This window comes from Podarcis muralis, chromosome 1 (genome assembly GCF_964188315.1).
Source record: "Podarcis muralis chromosome 1, rPodMur119.hap1.1, whole genome shotgun sequence".
NCBI classification, from domain to species: domain Eukaryota; kingdom Metazoa; phylum Chordata; class Lepidosauria; order Squamata; family Lacertidae; genus Podarcis; species Podarcis muralis.
Window position 1 is genome coordinate 74,770,584 of NC_135655.1, and position 27,640 is coordinate 74,798,223.

Consider the following 27,640-nt stretch of genomic DNA (forward strand, 5'->3'; position numbering starts at 1 on the left):
TGGTAAGTTGGCTGAGACTTGTGTAACTACAGGAGAAAAAAGGTTAAGGTGGGTTGAATGATGGTGGGAAGATCTAGTAAAACCTTTTTTTTTTCTTAAGGGAAATGCATCAAAAGCCACTGTAGTGATAAGGAAGGGGGAAATGGCCAAGGCTGGGCTATCGTCCTGATCTGTCTGGCAAGAACTTTGACAGGGCTAACAAGACGTGGTTAGGTTTTCAGAACCCCATCCCACAACCGTCACTCCAGGCTGAGATTTGTATCAAGGCTCTGGCTCCCGCAACAGAGCTTGGGGACTCCCTGACGAGCACTGCACAAGACAGCAGCTCATTATTTTTCCCCAGCTTGTGAACTTTTTATGAGTTCCTGGCAGCTTGGCTGCAATGCTCTCTTCCTGCAGGCCCTCATAAAAATGAGTGCCTTGTATGCTGCGCCAGAATCAGACCATCCATCTGCTGACAGGCAGAGTTCCCTCTATCTGCAGCTTCTAAATGAGAAACCTGCAGGTCCTTTAAAAAGTTTATTTAGTGGACTTTCTTGGCCTACAAAAGCAGTTTCTAGGCTTAATTTGAGCCAAGGTTCGCAAAAGCTGAGTCCAAGAGCCCATTTTCAATATTATGAATACCAGCTCAAGTGCAGTGCAGTGGCTAAGCGACTGAGGGCTCATCCACAATTCCACTTGCCCCATGCTTAGAAAGCACAGGTCCAAGCAGTCCCGTCCCCCCCGCTCTGCTTCTTTCCCAGGAAAAACCCGATCTTTAGCTCTAAATCAGAACAAACAACAATCTGCGGAAAACCCAATAGCTGCTTGCTCTTATTCAGCACTAAAGAGTGGTTTTCCCCAGGGGAAAAGCAGTGGGACAACAGTGGATAAACAAAAGTGTGGATAACACTAGGAAGCAACCAGTTCAAATCTTGCCCCTGCAATGTGCTCACTAGTCAGATCAGAGCCAGTGGGGGTGGGGTGGGTAGAGTGTTGGACTAGAACCTGGAAGCCCTGGGTTCAAATTTTCACTAAACTGGGAAGCCAGTCTCTCAATGTAATTTACCTCATAGGGGATTATGAGGATTAAATAGGGAAGAACCACATATGAGGAAAGGTGGGATATAATTGTATATATAAATAATAACTCTCTTCTGCTCTTAGCTCCCAAACTACAAAAATGGATGTCGTGAGTTACCTAATAGGCAACTGTAATGCTTACAAGACAATTTATATGGAGCAGTTTGAAAACTCAAGTGTTATTCATAATGCAGCGGCTAGGACTTCTTTCCCCCAATCTGCAGGTTGAGTGTAGACCAATGTGCCTTTGAGGACATGCAGAATATTTTTCTTTGCCCGTGTGTAACTACAGTGAGACTCCACATACTTAAGTATATGTCATGCTTCCTTACAGATTATATGAGTGTAGTCGCAAAAGGTTCCTAGGTGATAAACTAGGGGTACAATCCACAACTAGAAAACTCTCATCTATCTCAGTGGGATTTGGACACTACCTGCTGTCTATGTTCAAAAGGAAAGGACTTAAATGGTTCAAAACCTACTTAATGTTCTAGAGCAATGAATAATTCTCCAGATGGTTAGAAAAGAGTAGATTCTATTTTTCAAGTGAATGAACTGGGTGCTGCCTTTGTCAATGTTAACAAGACAGGAAATATTACACAGTGTTATTACTTTTATGCCTCATTTTTATCACTGTTAAAGGTTTTAAAAATGAAACAACTCAAAAGTAGCAACAATGCCTTCAACAGCTGCACCAAAACAACACCAACACAGAGTTTGGGCTGGTGCATTTTGTCATGCAGAGATGAGAAAAGCTGCACCTTTGGAAACTGAACTGTCATGGCTGAGGAGGGCGAGGAAAGTCAGCCTAATCTTCAAAGTTCAAGATTAATAATAATAAGAAAATGAGAGTAGCTAACATATTTCATGTAGTTTGCTTAATGATCGGGGCTCCTTCTACTGCTGGTTAAATGGTTTACCAATACCAAATTTGGCTTCCCCAGGAGTACCACTGCCTTCCACCATTTGCCAGCACAGAGGCAAGAAAGGTATATGGAGGAAGAGGTGGCTTCATCCCAGGGGCTTTGGGAGATGGAGGAACCCTGGCTTGTCACCACCTGTTCCTTCCTCACTGTAGCTCTCCTGTAAATTAGTTACTGACTCATGGTCACAGAACACACTAGTGCAACCCCAACCCAGTGCCCTCCAGATATTATTGGACTACAACTCCCATCATCCCTTGTCAGCACGGTCAGTAGTCAGGGATAGTCCAGCATCTGGAAGGTTCCAGGCTGGGGAAGGCTGGAATAGTGTGCTGATGTGGAAGAAAACTAGCTATTGGTCCACCCAAAACTGGGTCTCTTTCTCTCAAGTGCAAGCAAAATTTTCCCCAGTGGAGAAGGTAAGTACTGCATCTTTAAGGAATAGCAGTGAGGTAAAGGAGAGGAACAGATTGTTGGTGTTTATACCTTTCTTCTTTGATGAATTTGGGATTGGCGTCACAGATATCCAGGCTTTTACTGAACATTGTTTTACTATGGCAGGAACAAAGTGAGAAAACAGAGTTACTAATGTGGACATTCATATGAGATTTGCCTGATGCAGTCCCTGAGACCCACCCACCCAAAGTTACCCCACCCATTTTGAAGAAGTGCTCTGGAACAGGGATCAGAACTGTGTTCCTTTACCAATTGGGTGTCTTGCCCCAGAAAGGTACCAAATTTATGGGTGTACTCAACTTAGATTTGGCTTATACTACACCAATGAAGCAAGTGGGGAGATTTTGATACTGAATTTGATGATGCAGGCTCAAACCGCAACTCTCAAGTTGGTCATGGTGGCATGAGGCAAGATTCATTTTATACAAACCATGTCTCTAAAACTTCTTGCACATGCCTTCCCCAAACCCAAGTTAGCCGATGAGGAAATGCTGACCCAAAGTAGAATCATATTCCTCACAGAGATTTGTGAGACATGTCAGAATTCAGCTGAGGCCATCAATATTAAACATGGTCTGAAGAATGCAGATTCAGTTAAGTGGTTAAAAATGGCCTCTGCTATACATACCTTGTTCCCACAAGTCCCCCCTCCCCCCCCCCCATGGCCTCAGCTGCAAACAAAGGCCTAAAAGACAGGTCTGGCCTATGGACAGTTGATGTGGAGTATACCAGACCCAAATGAAAGTTGTCATTCCAGATAATCAGTGTAAAGTACCCACAAGAAAAAGGACACCAGTTTGTTGATGGAACCAACTCTCTCAGCTCCCCTTCCAGTTCTTAATCTGCTCCCTGTACTTCATTCTGTTTGCTTTAAGAGAAACCTAAAAGCCTATGACACCCATCTTTGGAGAGAGAAAAAAAGAACCCGTTGCAGGAAAATGCACCATGAACGTGGCAGCTGCTATGGCATTGATGTATCTTGGGGGAGATGAAAGGCTGAGTTTAAATATGATGAAGAACGATGTACTAAAGTCCCCAGAATAGAAAGAATAAAAGGAAATGATGTTTACAGTAACCAAAACAGCAAATGGAGGAAGCAGGATTTTCAGTAGAGAAGTATTGAAAACCAAGTAGGTTTTGGGATATTCAACATTGCATTTATCTTTTCCCTCAGTAATAGTGAACAGGGAGGGAAGAGGCAAGGAATATATAAAGAGTCAGATACACTGGAAAAAAAAAGTAAAGCACTGAAGAAGCTAAGTAACACCTTTTCCTCACAGTACATTAGGGTTGGCAACTAGCAGGATTACAATAGGCCAGTCAAACCAGCACAACAGATACCTGTGCACTTTTGAGTCTCAGGCAGCCAGGAAGACAATGCATGGCAACAAAACATTCCAAGCACAGACAGACAGAAAGCAACTGAAGGTAGAGTTATGCTGGTACATAGCCCCCTCATCCCACCCCTTGGCAGGTTTCACATGATATTAAATATTCTTCACAAATATGTCAAAGAAAGGATAGAGGTTCTTTCCAAAGCCCATTAATATTTGTCCTTTCAGCTGCATTAACTATGAACCCCAACTCTTATTTCCCCCCAAAACCTATGCCAAGCTTTTGTGTGGTTTTGTGCCACAAACCTTGGGTTTTGTACCACCACCTGCAGTGTATTGACACATCAAAGGTTCCTAGGTAAGGATGCTGAGAATTATCTGCTATAAATCCTGTTAGAACCACAATTTTCAAACTGTCTTAGGAAAGGGAATTAGTGCTGGATGACTTATGTCTATAGTGAACATACACCTTGAGAATGTTGTTCTTAAGGGCAGATGGAACTCTAACAAAAATTACCTTTCAAATGCTACTTGGAGCATAATACTATGCTGAAAGCCTTACAAAGTTTGCCTCTTGGTTGGATGTACTTGGGTTTTATTACTGATGGTACTGACAGTCTTCCTGTCAAATGGTCACCATCTCCAAACACCTTTGTTGTTTATGAACAGTCCATGTTCTGAATGAGTACACTGCCAGTAGTCTATGCTGTATGCCTTTGCAATCTGAAGATGAGGTGGCTCATTTGATTTACCAAAGTACAGTCAAAAAATAATAATTCATTCTATGTCTGTTCCATTTCCCTGTTCACAATCACACATTGGAACCTTCCTTTAGCAGCTATGGCCTAGCAATCAACTATATGAGCAAAAGCGCAGATGTTGTGTTTGGCATGCATTCTGACTCACAAAAATATGGACACATTCTTTGCTGTGTGGCACAACCTTTTGTATAAAAGCATCACTTCAGAAAAAATTCTCTGGACTTCTGTCAGTTTATCAGTTTCTACTAAAGCAGTGTTCATGCTCCCCATCCCCTGCCAACATTCAAATAAATAAAAGCACACACTCTCATTTGGTGAGAGACAAAGCTGTGTAATATTTGCACTTTCCTGAGAATCTGCTATGCAACTGCCATCCCAAGGTGAGAGATAGCAGGAATTGTGTAAGCTACTTTGATGTATCAGGATTAAGGCAAGATCTTAGAATCAGGAAATGACATTCTTCCTATTATGGGTTTTCTTTCTCAGTTGGCTAGCCCTAGCAAATTCTACCCAGACAAGTGCCTGATGTAAACAACTGGAATGCAAAACAGCATGGTAACTGTCTGCAGGTGAGTTTCTGATATTATCACAAGCTGTCTCCATTATTCTGTTCCTGAAGAGCTTCATTGTTAGGTAAGCAAAATTCTCAGCACCCAAAATGGACTTTTAGAGTTGAGACAAGGGAGCCTATGTAATCAATGGTGATAGCTCAGTATTGTAGCAGTTTAGCCTCACAATGCTTACACTTGCTTCTTAGCCTGTCCGCTCTGATCAAATTGGCCTCAACCACTACATCAGAATACATTTACCAAATTACCATTTCACTACTTACTTTTCAGGCATCCTGTTGCTGCATATCTCAGACCAAAAACTGTACAGTGCACAGCTATGTACCCCCAGCAATCAAATTTGGTTAGTCTTGGCAAATTGCTCTTTGCACACACTAGAGGTTTAACTGCACTGGACTACAGGCCCTCTTGTGTTTTCTACTTGGCGACTGGACATCAGGTAAAGTTGGGGAGGATAACTGCTAACAACTGAGGCACAGGTCTGTGTTGGAAAAATTAAATTAAGCTAGATGTACAGAGTTCTTTAGTACATTTCTATATAGTTTTAACACACATGGGGATTTCCTTTCATCTCTTCAGCCTTTAGACTTTCAGTCCCATTCAAAATATAAGCAGAAGACCCCAAAGAAGTTCACTGAGCTTATGCCTTCTGGGAACACATTTATTTATTTATTTATTTATTTATTTATTTATTTATTTATTTATTTATTTATTTATTTATTGCTGTCTGCTGCTCACTGCAACACCATGGCTGCCATGTTTCTTCAGACAGAGATCGGAAATAATTGATTTTCAGGCAAGAAACATGCACACATTTTTGGATAAGACCAGAGGCTATGGTGACACTTTTTATTTAGCTGAGATGTTTATCTTTAGCCTATGCAAGCTTCTATTGGTAATTATTCCCTCCCCCCAGCACTGCTCTGAAATGCTGGATGCAAAGGAGTAAAAAAGTATACATATAATTTTTTAAAAAGCAACAGTAACTAGAGTAATTAAGTAATCTTCCTTACAGATTTCTGCACAGGCTACTGTGAGAAAACCTAGACTGATGCTCCTTCACCTGGATAAACATTATGGTGCCAGCTGAGATGGCTTCCGAATGGCACAGACTTCCTGACTTTTGGCTTTGGGGACCACCTACCTCTGTCCATGCTGTGCCATTTCAATCGCTCTGCGAGCTGGAACCGGGGATCCTCCATCTGTCACACTCAGGACCTCCATTGACTTCCTTTCTGGCCTCCGCTTCCCATGTCTGTTCAGCATTGGAGAGTCCACACGCTTTCTGGGGGGGTCTTTATGCAGAGATAATGCAGTCAGCATGGCTGAACACACCTCAGATGCCCCCGGCTCAAAATACGTTGCTTCCCAGGAAATACCCACACCATATTTTCTAAACTGCAAAAATAGGGGGCCCCAGTGGAAAACTGAAACATTAAGACTCCTCTGTATCACACATGAAAAACCCCTCTTCACTCCATGAATATCTCTCAACTACGAGTTTCCATTCAGAATGGAAACCATGAGTATCTCTCAACAGCTTTTCAAAAATGATCTTCAACAAATGTAAGTAAACAAGTAAAAACAGAGCTGTGATTATCTGGAGGGTGAAATGAAAAACGAACTTCTCCCACTTGCACATAAGGTTAGAACACCGTTAAAATAAATTACGGTTTAAGGTTCGTAAGCTGAAATGATAAGAATGCTCACTTCACTCCTCCACACTGCTCTTGCCTTGCTGCTGGGAACAAACCAGAGTCTGTTTAAGTCTGAACCCAGGCTTGTGATTTATTTCTCTCCAAACAAACTATGGTTTGCTCTTGGCTTACTGCTTGTAGCTTGTTTGGAGGAAGCAACGAGTCCTGGTTCAGGCATCATAGTAAGCCAGACCCTGGCTTGCTTCCCAGTAGCACAGCAGATGTGGGAGATGAACAAAGCAAGCTTGCTGCTCACTTGCATTAAGCCATAGTTAATTTTCATCCCTGGTTTAGCTTTACGTGCTAATCAGGCCAATGTAGCAGTCACTGAAATGGAGACTACAATATTCCAGATGTAGAGACATTTTAGGTAAGAAGGTTTTATATTTGCCTGTAGGCAGCTACTTAAAAGTTAAATGAAGGCATCTTAGAAGGGCAAGCAAGATAGAGCCTAAGCTTGCAGTATTAAACTAACATTTACTGCCAATGGGTCTTCTAATAAAAAAATAGCAAACATGGAGTCTGGCATTTACTGGAGGATACTGTATAGGAATCTGTCATTTTTAGCCTATGAAACAGTCAGGAATGGTTCAACAGTGTTCTGCCCCAGTTCTCCAACAACTTGCCTTTTCAGTATGTTGTGTGTGTTAAAAACTCTCGTTTTGTGCTGAAGAAACTACTGCTCTCTGACAAAACAGGGGTTTTCAACTATACCATATTTTATACCCTCACGTCTTGATTTATGTTACCTTTCATATCATCATCCCTCTTCCCCAAGGAACCAAAACAATTTTACAGCCAGGCAGAATGGAAACAAATAAGCATTCTTGCATGTGTGCTGATGAGTTTGTTCTTGACAGTAGGGTTGCTAGAGCAAAGTTTTAAAAAGAAGAAATGCTGCTATCTATTCTCATAAATCTGCAGTGGCCTGTATAGAGAGATATCTGTGTGCTTTGTGCAACTGTGGAATAATGTCAAAGAGGATATCAGACTACAAGGCAGGAGACATTTTGGTTCAATAAAGAGGAAGAAAACATACATCTGAGAGAAGGGAACCACACATATGCACAGGATCAAAAAGAGGAAAGTTAAAAAAAAAGAAAAGAACAACAGACTACCAGAGTTGAATCATTCATTTAGCATCAGCTAGAACTATTGCTCTAAGCTTTCTCAAACTTGCCCATGTACACCTAGACAGATGAACACTTATTCTGCATGGCATGCATCTTTGAAGTAAGTAACATCTCCAAGCAGCTATTATTACACCATCACTACTTCCCTGATCCTTTCCTCTCATCTCTTTGTTTGAGGCCACAGTTAATGGCTAATGATGAGATATTCATCAGAAGCATGATTGCTCTCAATTAAACCTTGCTCTGCATTCCCAGAGATATTGCTAGGAGCAAAGAGCTAAACTTATCCACCATGCTTCCCTTGGGAAAGGAAGCACAACTAACACTTGAATAATAATGCACATGAATTCTAAAATATGATGACACATCACACAGATATATGCAGCTCAGAGATAATGTTAACACATTCAGGGAAGACATTTTTCTTCCCGCATAGAAAAATCCAGACAATAGTTTGCATCAGTGCATGAAACGAATGTTATGATACATCTGTGGCATGCAAAGAGAAGGAGGAAAGCCTACCTCAGATGCACAACTGAGGCATAAAATTGCACTTGTCTGCACGGGAAGTCAAAATTCAACCACTTAAATAATAAGTAGCAGAATTATCTTTTGTGCCAAAGCATTTAGCCAAATCAATTTGTTGTCCATGGAGCTTACTTTAAGAAACTCCCCTATATGTATAATTCATTGTCTAGGGAGTATACCTTAAGAAGTCAGAAACAGCACATCAGAAAAGACTCTCCCATATTTTTCTATAAGCATTATGTGAGATATAGTAAGAGAGCAAGTATGCTGCATCCACATTATTTAAATCCACTGGATTCACTGGAAATGCATCCTTTCTGCTTTATGTGCACACATAGCTAAGAACATGTTTCAAGTGAAGTGATCAAGGACTGCTGACTGTGGCTTCAGTATGAAGCTCCAAGTTCAGTCTGATGCACACATGGAGATGCGGTCACCTCTACTGAAGTTAATTTTAAAGCCTTTCAGGTGCAGGTAGGTCTGTATCTATATGAGACTTTCTGAAAATGCAAGGAGCTTCTCAAATAGACTGAATATTATGTAACATGCTACAACACTTGGTAAGATGTGGCCAGTCCCTCCAGTGAGAGCAACACCAAAAGAGGGACCCACTCTAGAGACACAGATTTGTTTCCAGGTATACCTATTTCATTTCTAGGAGGAAGGTCCTCATCCTCATGACTAGGATATCTCTCTTTCCGATCAAGGAGAAGAAAATAAATCATTTTCTCTTGGTTTTCTCTGGAAAAACAACAATACATCATCATCATCCAATAAAATTTTCCAGCTTTCTGCAGAATATTAACTTCATTTATGATATCTTAAATGATGGAAGAAAGAGCTGGTGCAGACATTATTGAATGGACTTACCTGCATGAATAGCTACTCCTTGAAAAAGAACTGTTACCTTCTGAATTGTTTTTATGGTTGACAGTTTTAATACGATGCTCTCATGTCATAAGAATATTAAAAGAGCCCTGCTGGATCAGACCAAAGGCCCATCTAGCCCAGTAACCTGTTCTGACAGTGACCAACCAGATGTCCATGGGAAGTCCATGTGCAGAACCAGTGCGCAACAGCACTCCAATGACTTGTGATTCCCAGAAGCTGAAATTTATACTGCCCTCAACAATGGAGGTGGAACTTAGTAACTGAATCCTTTGGGGGACAGAATATGAGGGATATGGATACATTTATAAATAAATAAATGTTTTGCTCCATGTAAAACACTCTCTTCACGTGGAAAAGAAGCAAATAAGGAAGACACATTTCCATGTGCAGGGACACATTTTGGTTTGGTTTTTACATGGAGGAGTATTCAAGCATATAACCCTCCCCTCTGTATCTGAAGTGGTACAGCTTAAAAAGGATTGCATCAGGCCACTGGTAGAGCAATCATGGGGGCTTCTTACAATTTTGGTCCCCAAGCGTGTTTTGCCTCTGCCACCAGAGCCAGAAGCTATGAGAGGCAGCAGCGTCCCTGGCCTGTGAGGAACCCTTGACTTGTGATGGACTGAACATTCAGTTGCTCTGGCGACCATTCCTGAGCCAGAAGAAGTTTCTATATGCTTTTCTGCGATTATGCAGGTGGCAACTCTTGTCTATTTTGCTGTATTTTTAAAAATATCAGGAGCTGTCTCAATAACTTTGGTTAGTAGCCAAGGTAAAAAATAGTCCGAATAAATAAATAAGAGGCTGAGCTATGAATCAAGAAGGCCCTCATTTGAATCTTGCTTCTGCTGTGAACTCACTAGGTGGCCTTAGACAGATCACTGTTTGTCAGCTTCAGCCCCTCACTTCCCACCACCTGCAAGATGGGAGATAATTATACTGAGCTACCCTACAGGATTGTTGTACTACAACTAAATAATGCATATGAAGCACTTTGTACAAATAATAATAATAATAATAATAATAATAATAATAATAATAATACTTTATTATTTATACCCCAGCCACTCTGGGCGGCTCCCAACAGAATACTAAAAACATGATAAAAGATCAAACATTAAAAACTTCCCTAAACAGGGCTGCTTTCAGATGCCTTATAAAAGTCAGATAGTTGTTTATTTCCATGACATCTGATGGGATGGGAGGGTGTTCCACAAGACAGGCGCCACTACGGAGAAGGCCCTCTGCCTGGTTCCCTGTAATCTCACTTCTCACAGTGAGGGAACTGCCACAAGGCCCTCGGCGCTGGATCTCAGTGTCCGGGCTGAACGATGGGGGTGGAGACGCTCCTTCAGGTATACAGGACCAAGGCTGTTTAGGGCTTTAAAGGTCAGCACCAACACTTTGAATTGTGCTTGGAAACATACTGGGAGCCATGTAGGTCTTTCAGGACCAGTGTTATATGGTCTCAGCAGCCACTCCCAGTCACCAGTCTAGGTGCTGCATTCTGGATTAGTTGTAGTTTCCGGGTCACCCTTGAAGGTAGCCCCATGTAGAGCGCATTACAGTAGTCCAAACGGTATACTGATGTTGAATATTATTACTACTACTACTGGTAGTAGTTTTAGCAGTATCTGCCAGAATTGCATCAGCTCCTAGTGACCCTCAAGAGATTCCTCTTGATTAGATAGATAGATAGATAGATAATATAGATAACACTGAACTGTGTGGGTGGCAAGTCTGATTTAACACAAGGAAGTTCTTTTGTATCTCAATCTGCTGAAAAATTATTATTGGCTCATCTTAATATACATGGCCCATGCACCAGGGTAACATTATGTCACAGACCCTATTTAACAGATGAGCAGAAAAGAAGATCTGCCATGGCTGCTGCAGGAAAAAGAAATGCTGCATGTAGCAAAGTTTGCCTTTTAACAGAAACCTGCAATAGCTAAATAAATCATGCCTTCCATGGTTTTTGGTGACTGTTCCCATATACCCATCAAGCCTATGTTAAGCAAACACTGAATGCTTACTCTTCTGTTAGCAGGTCCTGTAAGAGTTTATTTCTGTCACGAAAGCAACCTAACGAGTGCATGCTCTCTAAAACATCAGGATCAATGTCCTCCAAGGAAGGGAGAGAGCGAATCTGCACCTTTCGAGGAATTGGTTGTTCTGGTTCTGGCTCATTCTTACCCCCTCTGCAGAAAAGGAAATAGAGAAAAAATAAAACATGGTAGCATTTTAATAACAAGGCTATGAAAAGCCGTCTGTCTTCCTAAGAACAGACTTCTTCTATCTTCATAATTTAAAAGGATATTAATACAATGAATACCTTGCAGATCCACTGAATAGTAACTTCATACATGGAAATAAGTCCCATCCATTCCAGTAAATGCATTTTCAAGTAAATATGCAACTGTGGGTTAAGCTATGAAGGATAGTTGCAAGACATGGATTTTTAGCAGCACAGATTGATCAAGCATCTAGGTAAAATATTTACTATGAGCAATGAAGATCCCCAGGAATGTGCATTCAAGAATCACAGTTACCAACCTGTTTTAAGGGATTTCTATTTTTAGCATACTGCCACTTTAATTTAATACAAAACAAAATCTTATTCATAAGTACTCTATGAAGCAGAATTCACTATCTATATTACGAATGGAACCCAAGTGCAATGTCTTGTTCAGCTGTTAGCTGTCATTCCTGTACTTGATGTGTCATAACATTTCAGTCTAGCTGACCCGTTTTACCTCCTGAATGTTGCCACTGCTATCAGTCATGGCAACAGCAGGTACACACACATTCACACTAACAGATACTGATGTCTTAAAAATAAGGCTCATTTTTCAGGTATAGGCAACCTGGGTGTGACTGGGAAAGACTTTTGTTTGCAGGTAAACAGTGTTTCCATGTGCTCTGGCACTCGTCAAGGTGTCCTGTTGCGCCAGAAGCAGTTTAGTCATACTGGCCACATGATTCGGAAAACCGTCTGCGGACAAATGCTGGCTCCCTTGGCCTGAAGCGAGATGAGCACCACATCCCATAGTCAAGTTTGACTGGACTTAACCATCCAGGTTAGGGATGCTTCAGATATGTTTTGAGCACCCATGAATGCCGGAAAGAAACCCATATATTTCCCCTGTGATTTTAAAAATGGATCTTATGATTGATTGTATTCAGGTATATCCAAAATAGTGTAGCGTGCACAGGAATCTGTAACAGTACTAATCTAATCAGTGAGCATGGACAATGGTGGGCCTCTATTATTTTCTGCTGAGCTCATGGTTGCCCACAATGCAGACATGGTACAGAAGCTATGTACAATTTTGTAGCTTCCCTGAAAAGCAGTGACTTTAATATGTCTTTCCAAATATCAACAAAAAGTTACTTACATATACCATATGTGCTTCTGAATGTGTTCTAGCTACAAGAAAAGAGCAAACAAAAGAAATGAGTAAACTCAAAATAACAGGTACATACGTTATGCTATTGAGCATTGCAATTTGGTCAGAGCACCAGAGGTGTTATCTCTACAGAAGAGTCCCTGTCTCAATTCCTATGGCAGGATGCTGTGACTACACTAATCATTCTTTTTATACACACCTGTGCCAGTTGCCCCTCATCCTCAAGCTGCAACATATTACAGGTGAAAATAGCTGCAGGACAAAGCTTACTACCAGAAATTGGTCTGGATTGCATGCAAAGGGGGGGGGGGGTGTTTTTAAGTGACAAGCCTAGAACCTCAGCACCAAACATTTCTCAGTCAAATCATCTAGGTTACAGGAACCAATTTTTCAAAAATTGGCATCATTTGGAGACATCACGTTACATGTCACACCAAGAAGGCTGGTAGCTTGCCTGACTCCATTCCCCACATCTGTTCTCCATCCCCCCTATTCTCTTCAAGGGTGCACAATACAGTTCTGGCCTATTGCTCTGCATCATGGTGTAATTTTTCTTGCCCTTCTACCTCTGTCCACTGAAGGCTGAGGAAGGGAAAGATATGCCAGAGCTTGCATGAGATTCATGGCTTTATTAAAGACACAGAGGCAAAGACCGAATGAGAACCCAGTGAGTCCAAGGACTGAAATACTGTGGGGCTAAAGTCTTCAATTCTAAACAAACTGTGCTAAATAGAACTGCAGCAGGAGTTGTAGACCATGTGCAGAAGTCACATGCTGGATGTATTCTTACAGCATCAAAATCAACCAAACACGATATGCAAAATTACTTTTAATCATGAAGGCTACAGAAACATAATTCTTGCTCTGCCTCATCCAGTGCTATTCAAACTAACAGCTGGCTAACAGAAGAGACCGTTTGCTGGATGACGATTCCAAGTGAATATGCCTCAAATCAAACTGCTGAGCTCACAAGTGTGCAGTATGCATAGGGGCTGAAACTATGTGTGACCTAGAGAAGGGCAGAGAACTGGAACGACTTAGAAACCCCATTGGCTGAAGCAAGGGATCAGAGGTCCATTAAAACTGGCCGGGAAGAACTGAGGCAGCTGTCCTGCTCTCATTACTTTCCACTTCATTTCCAGACTAATGAGAACTGGAGAGCCAAAACATGTGCATAGCTACGTGAAGGAACACAACAGGCTGAGGGAAGACTGCTTTGAGGCCGAGAGAAGCAGGGGAATCAGGGGCTTCTGTACATTATATAACAATCATATTGGAACGCTCCAAACAGACTTCTTTTTTGTTTTAATGAGGCAGCTTATTTGGTGTGACTGTGACAGGGGTTTACCAAAATCAAAAGCACAAGGAACAGAATTTTGAACAGTAAAAGTTGAAAGTGGGTAAGAAAATCTTAAGTTTCCTCTATTTTCGATAGTAAAGGGAAAAGTTAGGCTTGCTGCTCCAAACTAGCTCACCTTGTAAAAGCTAGAGTTTTAGTGTTAGGGAGAGTAAGGCAACTGTAATGGTAGAGTGGTCCCCAGCTACAGTGCCGATCCTGTAAGGTTGGTTAGTAGCCTTGGGGAACCCACCCTAATTCTTTTTCTCTGCTTCCAACACCCACTTATGGATTCCCTAGGACTACGGGTGTGGGCTTCCCACAGTCTTATAGTGGTCGCCTCTAGAGTAATGGAACAGCTAGCTGCATTCCAAGTCTCTGGCTTGACAGCTTCAGCCTACCTCCCCTCCCCTCTCCCAAGCACTTTACCAATCAGTAGCATAGGTCCATGCAGCCCTAAGCCACATGAGTCAAGTAGCCCTTTTGTGTGTTCAGAAACCAGTATAGCCCACCAGCCCAATTAAACACTTTGTGCAAATGGATCATAGGTAAAAAGTAATCTCTAGGGTTGTAAAGAGCTGCTGTTTCCCCTTCCCCCTTAATGCACATTTTCTACTTCTGCCTTAATTTCTAGACAGATATTCAACAGGTAAAGCCTTTTCTTGTATGGAAATCCAATATTGGAAAGAGCTTCACCATGACAGTGCTCCCTCTAATTTTGTGTTATGCCATGCCCACCCCCCAATGGCAGTCATTTTGTGATGGGCACCCCCAGCACTCTCTCAAAAATCAGAATGTGTCCCCTGGTCCAAAAAAATGTTGGTGGCCCTTGGTACAGATGAAAAGGCTAAGGCATGTCCATGTTGGCTTCATTCTGAAGCCTTCCTACAGTTGCAGCTATCATGCATTGGAGCTAGTGAGGAAGAAGGAAGGGCAGCTAAGGAGGGCAGGGCCAGATAAACAAACAATCACACTCCTTTAACTCACATGTCACATAACATACCTAACACAGAGAGACACCTGACACTGGCACACTCTTCTTTCTCTCATGCTGGCACACACAGAGGTTATGGGGAGAGGGGAGCCAGCATTTCTGGGCTCCATTTGCTGAGGTGGGAACTGCCTTCTCTGTCCATTGCAAGGCCAATGCCTTCTTGGGTCAATTCTGAAGATACAATACAATTGCTAAGGCGACAGTTTCCAAGCCAGAGCATTTTCAGTATTTCCCAAGTCAGAAGAGCCTGCAAGGTCATGGCTGCAGCCAAGACTGAGACAATTTGACCCTTCATATAAGGATATCAAATGGAAGTCTGTTGTGTTTCTGTTGCTCTTGCCACTTCAAGCTAAACATTGTAGGGCTAAAGAGGACTTGGTCAGAAACTAGCCTTAAAAATGCAGCCGTAGTGCTAGTTTCTAAAAATCTCACTCAGAAACCATTTTCAGGTTTTCCATTTGGGGATATGGAATATGTGCTATAAAATCAGTCTCTATTCTTATTCCAATTTAATTGCATTGAAATATTATGATGATATCATACATTCCTTGCTTGCTGCTGCCAACATGCCCACTGCCTTTTATTTTTATTTTTTTAAAAAAGATGGTGTAATTAATTAATGCTTTGTTACTTTTCGTCTACTTTAAAGTGACAAGGAAGGGTTACAGGAGGGCAATTGGTTTTGACAAGGAGTAGACGGTAGGCTTTTTGCTCTGCAGAGCTAGAGAAGGTGATCCACAGTGGGAGTTAATCTCACTCCTTCTACCTTCATTTAAAACATGGTATTTAAATGTGTTTAAGTGACAATGGCATTTAACAGGCTTCCCCAAGAGGTTTTCCTCTCTGTTCTAACTACTGCTTGCTACGTTTAATGCCATTTTGGAAAGAAGCTTTAAAAATCCCATTTCCATATATCAGAGGAAGTGTAGCCCAGATATTGTCAAATTACAGCTTCCAAAATCCAATACTATCGGCCATGCTGATTGAGGGTTATGGGAGTCCAACTTCTGCAGGGTGGAATGCTGGCTACCCCTGCTATATCACATGGCCCCATTATGCATTATAAAAACAAGCTCTATAGGCAAACCCACAGTGGAAGTTCCATTTTTAATATTAGAGGAGGGAACAAGGAATATAGTTCTGCAGCTTTTTCGGGAAGATCCCAAAATTGTTCATCTCCACATTAGAGATGAAAATAAAAGCATATGCAACTTCTCAAGTCGCACAGAGCTTGTGATCCGTCACTGTGGAAGGCAAATACTCTGAATTACTACAGGGCTTATCCACATTTACTTTTTGTCCCGTTCTTTCCAGGCACAGGTCTGCACTGTTACACTTTTTTGCCCTAAGCTTTCCTTGGGAAAACTCGTTCTTTAAAGCTAAATTGGAACAAGCATCAATTCGGGTTTTCAGCAGACTGCCATTTGCTCCAATCAAGCTGTAAAGAGTGGGCTTTCATGGGGATAGCTCCAGAGGAAAAGGAAAAAGAAAAAGAAAAGAAAAAAGAGGATGCTTTAAATAGCAGACCATGCCTGGAAAGAACAGAGGAAAGGTAAGTGTGGATAAGCCCTCAGTTAGATAGCAGGCTTTGTAATGACCCAAGAATCAATAATGACAATGGAGCACTGAAAATTGACAGTAGTTTATGTAAATTAATGGTTGTAAATGAATGCACAACAGGATGCAATACTTTTTGCAAAACACACACACTGCTCTTTGAAACACAAGCATACCCACATAATATCTGTGTATTGGAGTAAGGTGGGAAATCAGAGGGAACTCAGCAACACCTAGATTGTGATGGATCTAGGATATTATGAGTTGCTCACTAAGCTGCATGCAACCTAGAATGATAATAAGTGGAACTGAAAGATAGGCAATTACTATGCAATGAGGTGAGGGTTTTGTTTCCACCTCTAGCAGATGTGTGTCTGGGGGGGTGTGGGGCTCACGCCATTAAATCATCATTTCATTTAATGCAGATTGACCTAATAGAATGCTGTCTTCTGTGGAAAAGTCAAACAATGATCCAAGTTGTGATTTATAAATATTTTAACAGAATGAAGTTCTGAGAGGAGTTTCAGATTTACATTTTTTCATACATACTCCCATGCAGAAGGAATCTGTGAGCTCATTATTATCTACTAAATCATTGCCGGCTCCTATATACCGTATATGTTGCTCATACCAAAATGCAAGAAATGTCACAAATTATATTAGAAGTCCTGCTTTTCAAAATTATTTAAACTTACAATATTAGCATAGTATACACACAAAATGTTCCCATGCAACACTGACACAGTTCCTCTGCAAAAAGTACCAAGGTGAAACTTCTCAGAAAACACAGGAGAGAAAATCTAGACATATGCAAGCAACAAAGTCTGGGCCCAAATACCAATGGTGCCAAAATTCATAAATGGAGGCTTTGTAATGGCAAACATATAATGGCAAACTCTGCAATCTGTTTGCAAGCTGAGCCCAAACTGCAACAACATGAGACCCAGCTCATTATCAGTTTACTTGCACCATCACTAGAGCTCCTGCTATCACATCCATCAGTTTACCTTTGTAAAGTACAACAAAAGGATGTTCTATTTGATGGCCACCCTGTGAGACCTATCCCATCGCAACCCTCATTTCAACAGCAGCATCCCAAGCATCAGTGGCCACAGTATGAAATTTTATGTTTGTGCAGAGCTCTGACATTCAATAAAAACGCACAACTTTTAGAAGTGGAGGTGATGAGTGGAAAGCAGAAGTCACGAGATCTACAGTGAATGCCTTCTTACCGTCAGCCGTTTCGAGGCATCCACTTCAATCATCCCCCGCAAGAGATTTTGACAATCTGGCGGGATGAAATGTGGCATATGGAACACACCACGTTTCACTTTCTCTAGCAGCTGCCGCAAGTTATCGTCATCGAATGGTAGGGCACCCTGGAACAGCATGACAGAGGAAAAAGAGAAAAGTAGTAGAGGAAGGACGCAGTGGCAGAGGAAGAGGAGTGTGGGGGGAGCGTACTGCCCTCGGCAACACGATCCCGGTACGGTGCCATCGTGCTGCACACCCTGCCTGCGCTGGGCGCCACGCCCCTACAGGCAGCATGCCAGGCCACTGTGGCTGGCACGCCATGCCCCCAAGACGCGTGCTAGCCCCGCTCCGCCCCTGCCTGCTCTCCACCCCCAGTGCCGGAGCATGAAGCTCTGCCACTGGAAGGAAGAAAGGTAAATGGGTGTTGAACACAAGCAATGACAGAACAGAGGAGAGAAATGAGGAGACATTCGGGCCCAAACTACATATGAGGTTAGTCACAATGCAGGCTATTAACTGAAGAGTATTTTTCTGATAAGCAGTCCATATGAGAAGAGGGGTCCCTGCTCTAGACTGGGATCCGAGTGTGAGAAGTGTAGGAGAGGTTGAACTTCTGCCAAGCTAGATCATGTCAACAGAAAGGGACAGCTTTGTTTGAACTTAATTTAGTCATAACAGAGCACTTGAACACGTCAGAATGGCCTTAGCGCCCTAAAGAATGTGTAGTGCCAGAAATGGTTGAATCCTATCACTAGCTACTCAACAGAACCCAAATTCTGTCACATGTGGTTTAGCCCTAAAATAATGGATCCAAAACACAGATTGGGTAGAGAACAATTCTGAAAGCAGCATATCCCTTTATCCTTTTCAGCATAGAAAATAAAACTTGGTGGAACATAGATAAATATCTTGAATATTAATTAGTCAATGAGGAACAGAACATAGCATGAATGGTTTTCAAGAAAATTATCCATAGATACAAAGATTTGCTTAACTTCAGCTGAGTTGTTTAGTTGTAGTTGCAACTCAAGGCTTTGATCGGCTGGCAATCCTCCAGGGCAAACTCTTAGCAGCAGATGTGTTTATCTGCTCCTTGGTTCTAATCTCCTCTGGACATATTTACACCAAACACTAAAAGACGGCTGTTTAGCATGGGAGACTTTTCCACCTTACAAAATGTCAAAAGGCCAGAAGGAAGTGTGACTGACCAGAATATGACCTATGTTCACGCATAAGACAAAGGTTTTCTTTCAAAGGTCTTTATTCAGAATAGTCAGCTCAGAGAGCTAGGATACCATCAGCTCCTAACCAAATAGCTGGATCACATAGTGTTCAAGCTGAGCAGAGACCGCAATGAATATGAGTTTCTCCACTAGACTAAAATGAGGATATAAAATCCACTGGGTAATATGGTAATGGCTTTCTCAAAAACATATTCCGCATCAAATAATCTCTCTGGGTTACCTCTTAGCCTTGCCTTCAGTATGCTATGAAATATAGCAGAAGCAAATTGAGGGAAAATTGGTTATCAAATTTCCCATGTTATCCACAGGATTGCTAAATCTGGCCCCAAACTGAGTCAAAGGTGCCTTGCATGTAAGTGTGTAATGCTGAATTCCAAAACAAAGCCTTTGATAGCATAAGGTTTATAGCAATATATTAATCTAAGAACACCCTCTGACTATTAAGCCACTAAAAGCTCCTAATGCCGTAACTATTTTTATGAATTATAACAATGTTGACATTTGAATGTAGTTGTATAAGGTTTCATATGGAAGGTCTAGTGCTACAGAATATATCTTAATTTACACCTAGTGATGATATGATTTGCTAGTAAGTAGTCTGAAATTATCTGATTTAAGTCAGGTGTATCTTGTTAAGCATGCATTTTTAAAAATAATAATAATGCATGTCTTTCTCCCTAACAGCTAAGTGAAGAAAACACATATTTTTAATAACTTGTTGGGAACAGCCCACAGTTGCTGGGACACCCCAGTCAGAGAGGCGGCATATAAATAATAAAATTATTCTTATTCTTATTACACAGATATCCAACCCAATTTCAGTGAAATATTGATTAGATAATGGGAAATTTGACAGACATTGTTTTTCTCAAATTGTTTCAGCTATATTTCATGATCTAATTAGACCGACATAATTCTTTCTAATACATGTCCCTTTCTCTGGAAAGGGATCAAACATATTATGGAAACTATCTTCAAATTTTGTTTCACTTTGTTTCTTTCTGAGTCTTTAATAAATGGGTGCTCTACTCATCTACTATTTAATGAACGGAATGTGATGAAAGTGTTATTGATTCCATTTGTATGACCTTGTTGTCTCCATTACATACGAGTGACAACTTTCCACAATAGTCTGGACACTTCCTTTAGAATACGTCTCTCATTTCCTTTGCTAGTACACACGCACTGCTTTTGACAGCTTTTGATTTTGCCAACAAGCCCTGAACTGATCTGGGCCTGCATTGATCCACTCTGGACAAATTCCAGGTCAGCCCCGTTTGGTTCAGAATCTGGGATTTGTCCAGATGAGATGCACAGCCTTAATACATGCCTATGACAGATATGTAGGTACATGTTCAGAGGGGTGCTGAGCCCTCCAGCAACATTTTTAGCATGGCATTTTGAAATTATGATTCAATAGACCATCATGAATGCAAAAATACAGTACTTGTCCTATATAGTGAAGGTAATGACTCACCACTAACAATGCAAACAAAATGACTCCACAGCTCCAGACGTCTGCTTTTCTCCCATCATATTTCTCCCCCTGTACAATATGGAAATAGGAGATTTAACCTGAAGGTTGTTAGATAAATAATTATCCAGGTGTCCTTGAATTCAGTGGGAGGAAACGTTCTTTTTCTCCAAACTACACCAATATATTACACAGACCTCATATATTACAAAAAATGTTTAATTACACACAATGAGTATAGGGTATATTTAGAACAGTTTGGCAAGTAAGAAGTAGAGAAGACCACCTTTTGAAAGAACAAACAATTTTAACATAACCATACTGCTTAAGTCTATGCTTTCCCTGTCTGTCACTCTGCCCTGCATAGAGCATTAATTTCCCTGTTTAAGGACCTCTGAGTCACTGTAAATATATCACATTCACAAATTGCATCTATATATGGCACTAGCCAGGTTAGCATGGGCATAGTGCCCACCCATTTAGGAATTGCCTTAGGGTTCATTAGAGCTGCTTTGCCCTTTCCCATTCTGTGGACATGTATACAGATCTTCAGTAATGTAACACTGAGATGAGAGAGAAGGCCGGAGATGGATAGGAAGTTATGCACATACCTCCCATTCCAGAGGATGGATTCGGGTATTGTGGTGCACATTGTGCATACACAGAAGGGAGAAGGGATGAAAGGGTTATTGTGAATCCAATGTCAACCCCTCAGAAGGTAGGCAAGGAACCTTTGGCACATGGGCCAAAGCATGTCTCTCAATTTGGCCTGTAAAATCGTTCCCCCAAAACCAAACCCACCTGCTCCACACCTGTTATTATATTGCACAGGCTGAATGTCATAGGTGACATCTGCTATGGGGCAGACAATGACATGGTTAAAAAGGTACAATAGGGAGTTTAAAGTTAACTTCTAACTTTTCATTTGCCAGTGGCTCTCATGCTGACACTAAGCCACTGGGAACTCTCATGCAGCCAGGTGAGTTTGCTGTCAGAGCTGGTCAGGGCTTGTGCTATGACTGCCACTGAACTCTGAACCCCTTTGAACATTGAGATGTGGGCAGGGCTGCAGTACTTTAAAAAAAAAAAGATTAAAAGAGGAAAACTTTAATTTTCAATTCAACTATCTGCATTTTGTTCGTTTTTAAAGTTACCCCATGACATGAAGAAAAATGTCTGGAGAACTCTTATTAAGAAGTATTGTATGTCCTTGTCCTTGTCTATGATCCACAGGATGGCAAGGAGAATGTATTGGAATGGCATGTGTAAGAAAAAGTCTGAAGAATCAGCACAAAAACTGAAATGTTAGAGATGCCTTGAGGATATGAAAAAACTGTTTCTCTCCCAGTTGGTTCTTTATGGGGCTCGGAATTAGTCATATTTGCCAGATCATGACATCAGCTGTCAATTCCCTGCTATTGATTTTATGAAGCTTAAATTCACAATTGTCCCCTGAGTCTGACAGGTGGGAACCAGAACCTTTTGTTTACCAAGTCACTAGGGGCTGCAATAGTAGCATCCCCTTGTTGTCCAGTGACACACCAAGAGTAGCACGTTTCACCTTTCTTAGGTGAAAACTGAAAGGGCAGAAGATGGCTCAAAAAATAGTTTGAATGGGAAAATAAAAGCAAGTAAACACAGGGGACTGTTGCTCTGGCTGTTAGTGATCAAAGAATGTCCTTATACTGAAATTTTATAAACCTCTTGTACTATTCAGATAACCAGACAATGTGAGAAAATTTAATACTTTGGTAATACAAGTAAGTGGAGGGCTATCCAGAGATACCCAATTATAAAAGAGAGAAATAAGTTTTTGTTGTTGTTGTTGTTGTTGCTGCTGCTGCTGCTGCTGCTGTTGAAAAAAAATGATTATTTTAAGGATTTCAAGCTCACTTACCCGAATTACTTCTGGACAAGCATAATGCGGGGATCTGGAAGGAAAAAAAACCATGATCCAGTGAGTACTGAATTCCTCCTTGTTTTTATTTATTATGTGAATAATAATAACAATATGGCTTCCAACATATATAAAAACAATAAAATGTCAAACAATAAAAACCTCCTGATACAGGGCTGACTTCAGATGTCCTCTAAAAGTGGTGTAGTTCTTTATCTCCTTGACATCTGATGGGAGGGCATTCCACAGGGAGGGCACCACTGCTGAGAAGGCCCTCTGCCTGGTTCCCTGTAGCCTCACTTCTTGCACTGAGGGAACCACTAGAAGGCCCTCAGAGCTGGACCTCAGTGTCTGGGTTGAATGATGGGGATGGAGAAGCTCCTTCAGCTATACAGGGCTAAGGGCGTTTAGGGCTTCAAAGATCAGCACCAACACTTTGAATTGTGCTCAGAAATGTACTAGGAGCCAATGTAGATCCTTTAGGATCAGTGTCATATGATCCCAGCAGCTGCTCCCAGTCACCAGTGTGGCAGCCACATTCTGGATTAGTTGTAGTTGTAGTTGAAAGTATGGGCTTTCAGAGCCAGCTCTACCTACCATTCAAGCAGTATCAGGGAAATTCTAAAGTTGTCCCAGCTGCTGTAAGATTATTAAAAATAGGCTGAAAGAACAGGAAAGTTGTCACTAACCATTTAAAACTGGCAGATGTCGTCAGCCAGTGACTCACAGCTGAATATGAATGAATGGCTGAATTAATACACATTTATTATAGAAGGCTTTTGGTCATAACAATATTAATAGTACAGTGAAGTACTAAAATAAATGGGCAAAATTTATATATCCAAAAAGCACGATAGCCAAAAGACAGGTCAGTATCAACCAAAAGTCATTATACCTCACTATTCTGACAATAGATTTCATTTCTGCTCATGAAACAAGCTAGGAGCACATCCAAATTAACAAGTTCCTAAAACTGTCATCAGCAAATCCCTCAAATGCCTCCACTTAAAATATTATGGCATGAGATGACACTGTTGGGTACTGTGGTGCTTAGACTGGGAGCCCTGCAGATTAAGCACTAGCTTCCTGTTTTACTGGGGACTCTGGCTGAAGGAGGGAGCTACAGGTAGTTCGCATTGAGGCACTTGTAGAACAGCCCCAAACCATCCTGGCTCCAGGGAGCCAGAAACACACCAAAGGGCTATTATAAAGCTGACATATCTGCTGTTTTCCTTTAGTCTGGGCACTGCATATCTGAGAGAAGCAAGCAGATTTTCCATCAGGACCCAGCTAGTATATTAACGATCTTAGGCTTGCTTTGCTTCAGTCTACCTCCTGTATTCCTGTCTATTATATGCCTGTCTGCCCAAAGTATTTGCCTCCCTTTGGGCCACGTGTTTGATTGATACAGAAGCAAAGCATGGCACTGTTGTATGCATTAACCAATACACTTTCTTTTATGCTTCTTATCTTCAGAGTGCCTTAAAAGAATTTCTTCTTCACCAAGAGGAAGCTGGAGAATATTTGCTCTAAATAATACATAGCTGTGCTCTTGAATTGTATTGCGTAGCCATCATTAAGCCTATTTCTTCTGCTCTTCCCGTTTTTACTGGTCAAAAGAGCTTGCTGATCCATGATTTCTACATATGGCCCATCAAAGCAGTGAGGGGGAAAAATTGGACAGCAGCAGCAGCAACCCCCACCAACATAACATGTGCTCAGACCACTGTCTGCTGCTGTGCTCCCTGCCTGGCAACTAATTGAGAAACAGTTCCCTGAAATCAATTATTCATTCCAACCTGCCACGTAATAATTTTGCATCCTGGAAATTATATAGCAGTAGCCATTTGCTTTATAGCCTTCATTAGAAGCAGCCTGACAAAGCAAGAGAGATCCAAACAGTTCTAATAATGTATGCAGATTTCAAACAAGACTTTTTCTTTTTACCATCACATGGCAGATTACCAGGAAGTGATTACTGTGCATATATTATTATGGGATGAAATAATAACACAGTGCATAATGCCAGCTTCAGACCATTATGCTTGTATCTCTGTGCCACATCCTTGCACAAATTCACTGGAATGTTATTGGTATAGCATAAATGCCTCCTATCACTATTATGGAAGAAATGTCCCAAAGGAAGAGCTTCACTTCATAGTAACAACACAAACACATTCAAATTATCTGAAACTTCCTATTTCATACAGGCAAAAGGATGTGTGGACAGAAATATAGGGCACTGAGTGTTTGGTCCAAATTAGATACAAGAGATCCCAACTACTTTTAAAAAATCAAATTGCTCATAATGTGTGTGTGTGTGATTTTGGACTGGGACTGTAGCACTGAAGAAGGGGAAATATGGCACCTTTATATTTCTCCCCCATGGGAATAACATTCCCTTTAAGAGAAAGCAATTTAAGACAGGGAAATGAGGGGAAGAGTTCCCCTCCATCAGGGTCGCAGCTCTAATTCAAATTGTCCCTTGCCACAGCTTTTAGAAAAGAAAAGACACGGGAGATCCAGTTCATGGGTCTTGCACATCACAGCCAATGTATTCCTCATGTTCAAAAGCAATCAGGTATTATTGTATTCTTGCATGATTCTTACTTTGGGCCCTAACGACAAAACCACTGTGTCTGGCCTGAGCTCCACCAACCTAGTATGGTACTATGAATGGATTCTTTCTCCCACTGCAAGGATTGTCCCTGCTGGAGCATGCAATCAATTACTTTCAACCAAGGGTATGATCCCAGTCATTAGATCTTCTAGGTGAGGTTTTAAAAGGTCATTAAACCACACAGAATAAAGTAAGGGTTTTGTGTTTTCAATTGCTGGTGAAGTAAAGAAATGCTGTGGCTAATGTTATATACAGATGAAACAGGGGGTCAGGGAGAAATAGGAAAGAGAAATCAGGCTAACCTGACCACTCAACAGCTGCACCTCAACTGCTGTGACAGCAACATGAGCTCTTGGCATATCCACTCTAAATTTCCTGCCAATTCACAGCAACTGTATATCTCCAGCTTTATCTTGGCTCACAGCTCTAAACGGGTTCCTCAGGCCAACTAGGATGCACAGAAAAATCGTTTCCATGCTGCCAATCACCAAACAGCTTTGACTGCTTTAGAAAAGAAAATCCAAATTTAATCAAAAATCTATTTATCTTCCTACAAAGTCATGAATATTTCTTTGGCTCTTATCACTAATTATTCAGTGCATGTGCATCTAAGCAACTTTATCCCTGCCTCTTCCCCCTAGGCATATCCTCATCTTTTCTGCTGCATCTCCAGGCAGTAACGCTACAATCTGCACAGCGTCTTCAATAACAATATCACTCAGCAAGATCAAGAAGCAGTTTTCGCCAGTGGCCTCTGTTGTGGTACATTGGAAGAGGCATGAGGATTAGGAATGTTTCTTGTTTTCCGGGGTTTTTCTTTTTCTTTGCGGGGAGATGGAGGTTGTCTTCCCTCAGTTGCAAACTCCGTAGACAGCAGTGGGACTCTGAAATGCCATTCTGCAGGCCCTGGCTTGAGCATGAAGCATAACGATTGGGTGGCACAGTCCCATTCTGTAACTCTCAGGATGGAACTGCATACCAAGCATGGGTCAGAAAAGTAGCTGGTAGAGAGCACAGCAGAGGAAAACTGGCAGGCTGGGGACAGATTAAGCAGCTTCCTACTGCTTAAAGCTTCTCTGCTGTAAACTATGCCTTCCAAACCCCCATGTCCACAGAATAATAATAATAATAATAATAATAATACGTTTATTGTCATTGTACAACCTGTGTACAATGAAATTAAATGAGCCTCCCTCTCCCCCAAACACTCAGTCTCATTGCACTCTGTGTGCTTATCGAACAACACACAATCTTGCAAGTCAATTGCGCTATGTTATTTTTCGGTCAACAACCTAACAGCCCACGGATAGAAGCTATTTTTCAGCCTGTTGGTACGGCTCATTATACTTCTATATCTCCTGCCCGAGGGTAGAAGATTAAAGAGGTGGTGGCCGGGGTGTGAGTCATCCCTGAGAATTTTTCTTCGCTCTCCTAAGGCAATGATCCCTTGTGATGTCATCTAGCGGACTCAAGGGACAGCCCATGATATCATGTGCTGTATTCACCACCTCTGTAGAGACTTTCTGTCTGTGGCTGTCAAGCCAGCATACCACACTGTGATACAATATGAAAGGACACTTTCTATTGTGGACCGGTAAAAGGAGTTCGTCAATTGTTGTTTAACATTATTCTTTCGCAAGACCCTGAGGAAATGGAGTCTCTGTTGGGCCTTTCTGACCACCTGAGTTATGTTGATTTTCCAAGTGAAGTCCTCACTAAGATAAACTCCCAGGAATTTAAAGGAGGATACTCTCTCCACACAGCCCCCCCCCCAATATACAATGGGGCAGGTTCCCCTCTCTTCTTCCAGAAGTCCAACACCATCTCCTTTGTCTTACTAATATTTAGGTGCAAGTTATTCTCTAAGCACCATGTAGAAAAAGCAGCAGCAGGACTTAATGGACATGAGACTGAGTTGGAACATGCAAGTTTTTGGGTTCAGGAAATAGAAGATCTGGTTCACACATTATTATGGGATCACCTCCACAGAATCATCTCAGAAGTCCAAGAAATGTCAACATGGGAAACCAGCAGTACTAAATAGGTGGTCTTGCCACCCCATAACATAAAATTCTCTGTGTGGCTTACAGTAAATGTGGGTAGATGGGTAGGTGAAATACAAAACAAAACATACGATCATTTAAAAATGGGAGAGACCCTACCAAAATACAACAATGCAGAACTTATTGATAAATCTGAAGCACAGCTTCCAGTTGCAAACATGTATCTTCAATGTACCTTATTGTCAGGGCCTTTACCTATATAAAAAAAGAGGACCTCTGGATCTGCAAAGAGCTGCTTGGAAATGTCTAAAGGGACAGTTGTAATGTAGGGAACTGAAGGTGCTACAATTCAGGCAATGATTTCTGTTTTTCCTATTAGTTTCGTTTATTATTAGTTTCATTTATAAAATTCCTGAAATGCTTCTTTCTTTCTAAAAATAAAGTCTCAAGGCATCTTACAGCAGATCAAAATACACAAAAATTAAAACAAGGCAATA

The 27,640-nt window shown here is 41.4% G+C and overlaps 1 protein-coding gene across 15 annotated transcripts in view; it reads right to left on the reverse strand.

Annotated features, from left to right (window-relative positions):
* The window catches only part of BRSK2 (BR serine/threonine kinase 2), a 378,849-nt gene that overhangs the window by 55,820 nt on the left and 295,389 nt on the right, over nucleotides 1-27,640 (reverse strand). For 10 of the 15 annotated variants that reach the window (XR_003707305.2, XM_077931510.1, XM_028734495.2 and 7 more), the window contains exons 6-13: nucleotides 22,521-22,554; nucleotides 20,627-20,695; nucleotides 17,884-18,030; nucleotides 12,753-12,784; nucleotides 11,391-11,555; nucleotides 9,107-9,204; nucleotides 6,250-6,400; nucleotides 2,472-2,537 (exon numbers count right to left, since the gene is read on the reverse strand). Coding sequence is in view for 14 of the 15 variants with exons in the window: in XM_077931510.1 (XP_077787636.1) it covers nucleotides 2,472-2,537; nucleotides 6,250-6,400; nucleotides 9,107-9,204; nucleotides 11,391-11,555; nucleotides 12,753-12,784; nucleotides 17,884-18,030; nucleotides 20,627-20,695; nucleotides 22,521-22,554 (762 nt within the window). In the remaining variant the exon portion in view is untranslated. The remainder of the gene's footprint in view (nucleotides 1-2,471; nucleotides 2,538-6,249; nucleotides 6,401-9,106; nucleotides 9,205-11,390; nucleotides 11,556-12,752; nucleotides 12,785-17,883; nucleotides 18,031-20,626; nucleotides 20,696-22,520; nucleotides 22,555-27,640) is intronic. The other 5 variants (XM_028734530.2, XM_077931517.1, XM_028734607.2 and 2 more) reach the window with 1 other exon arrangement.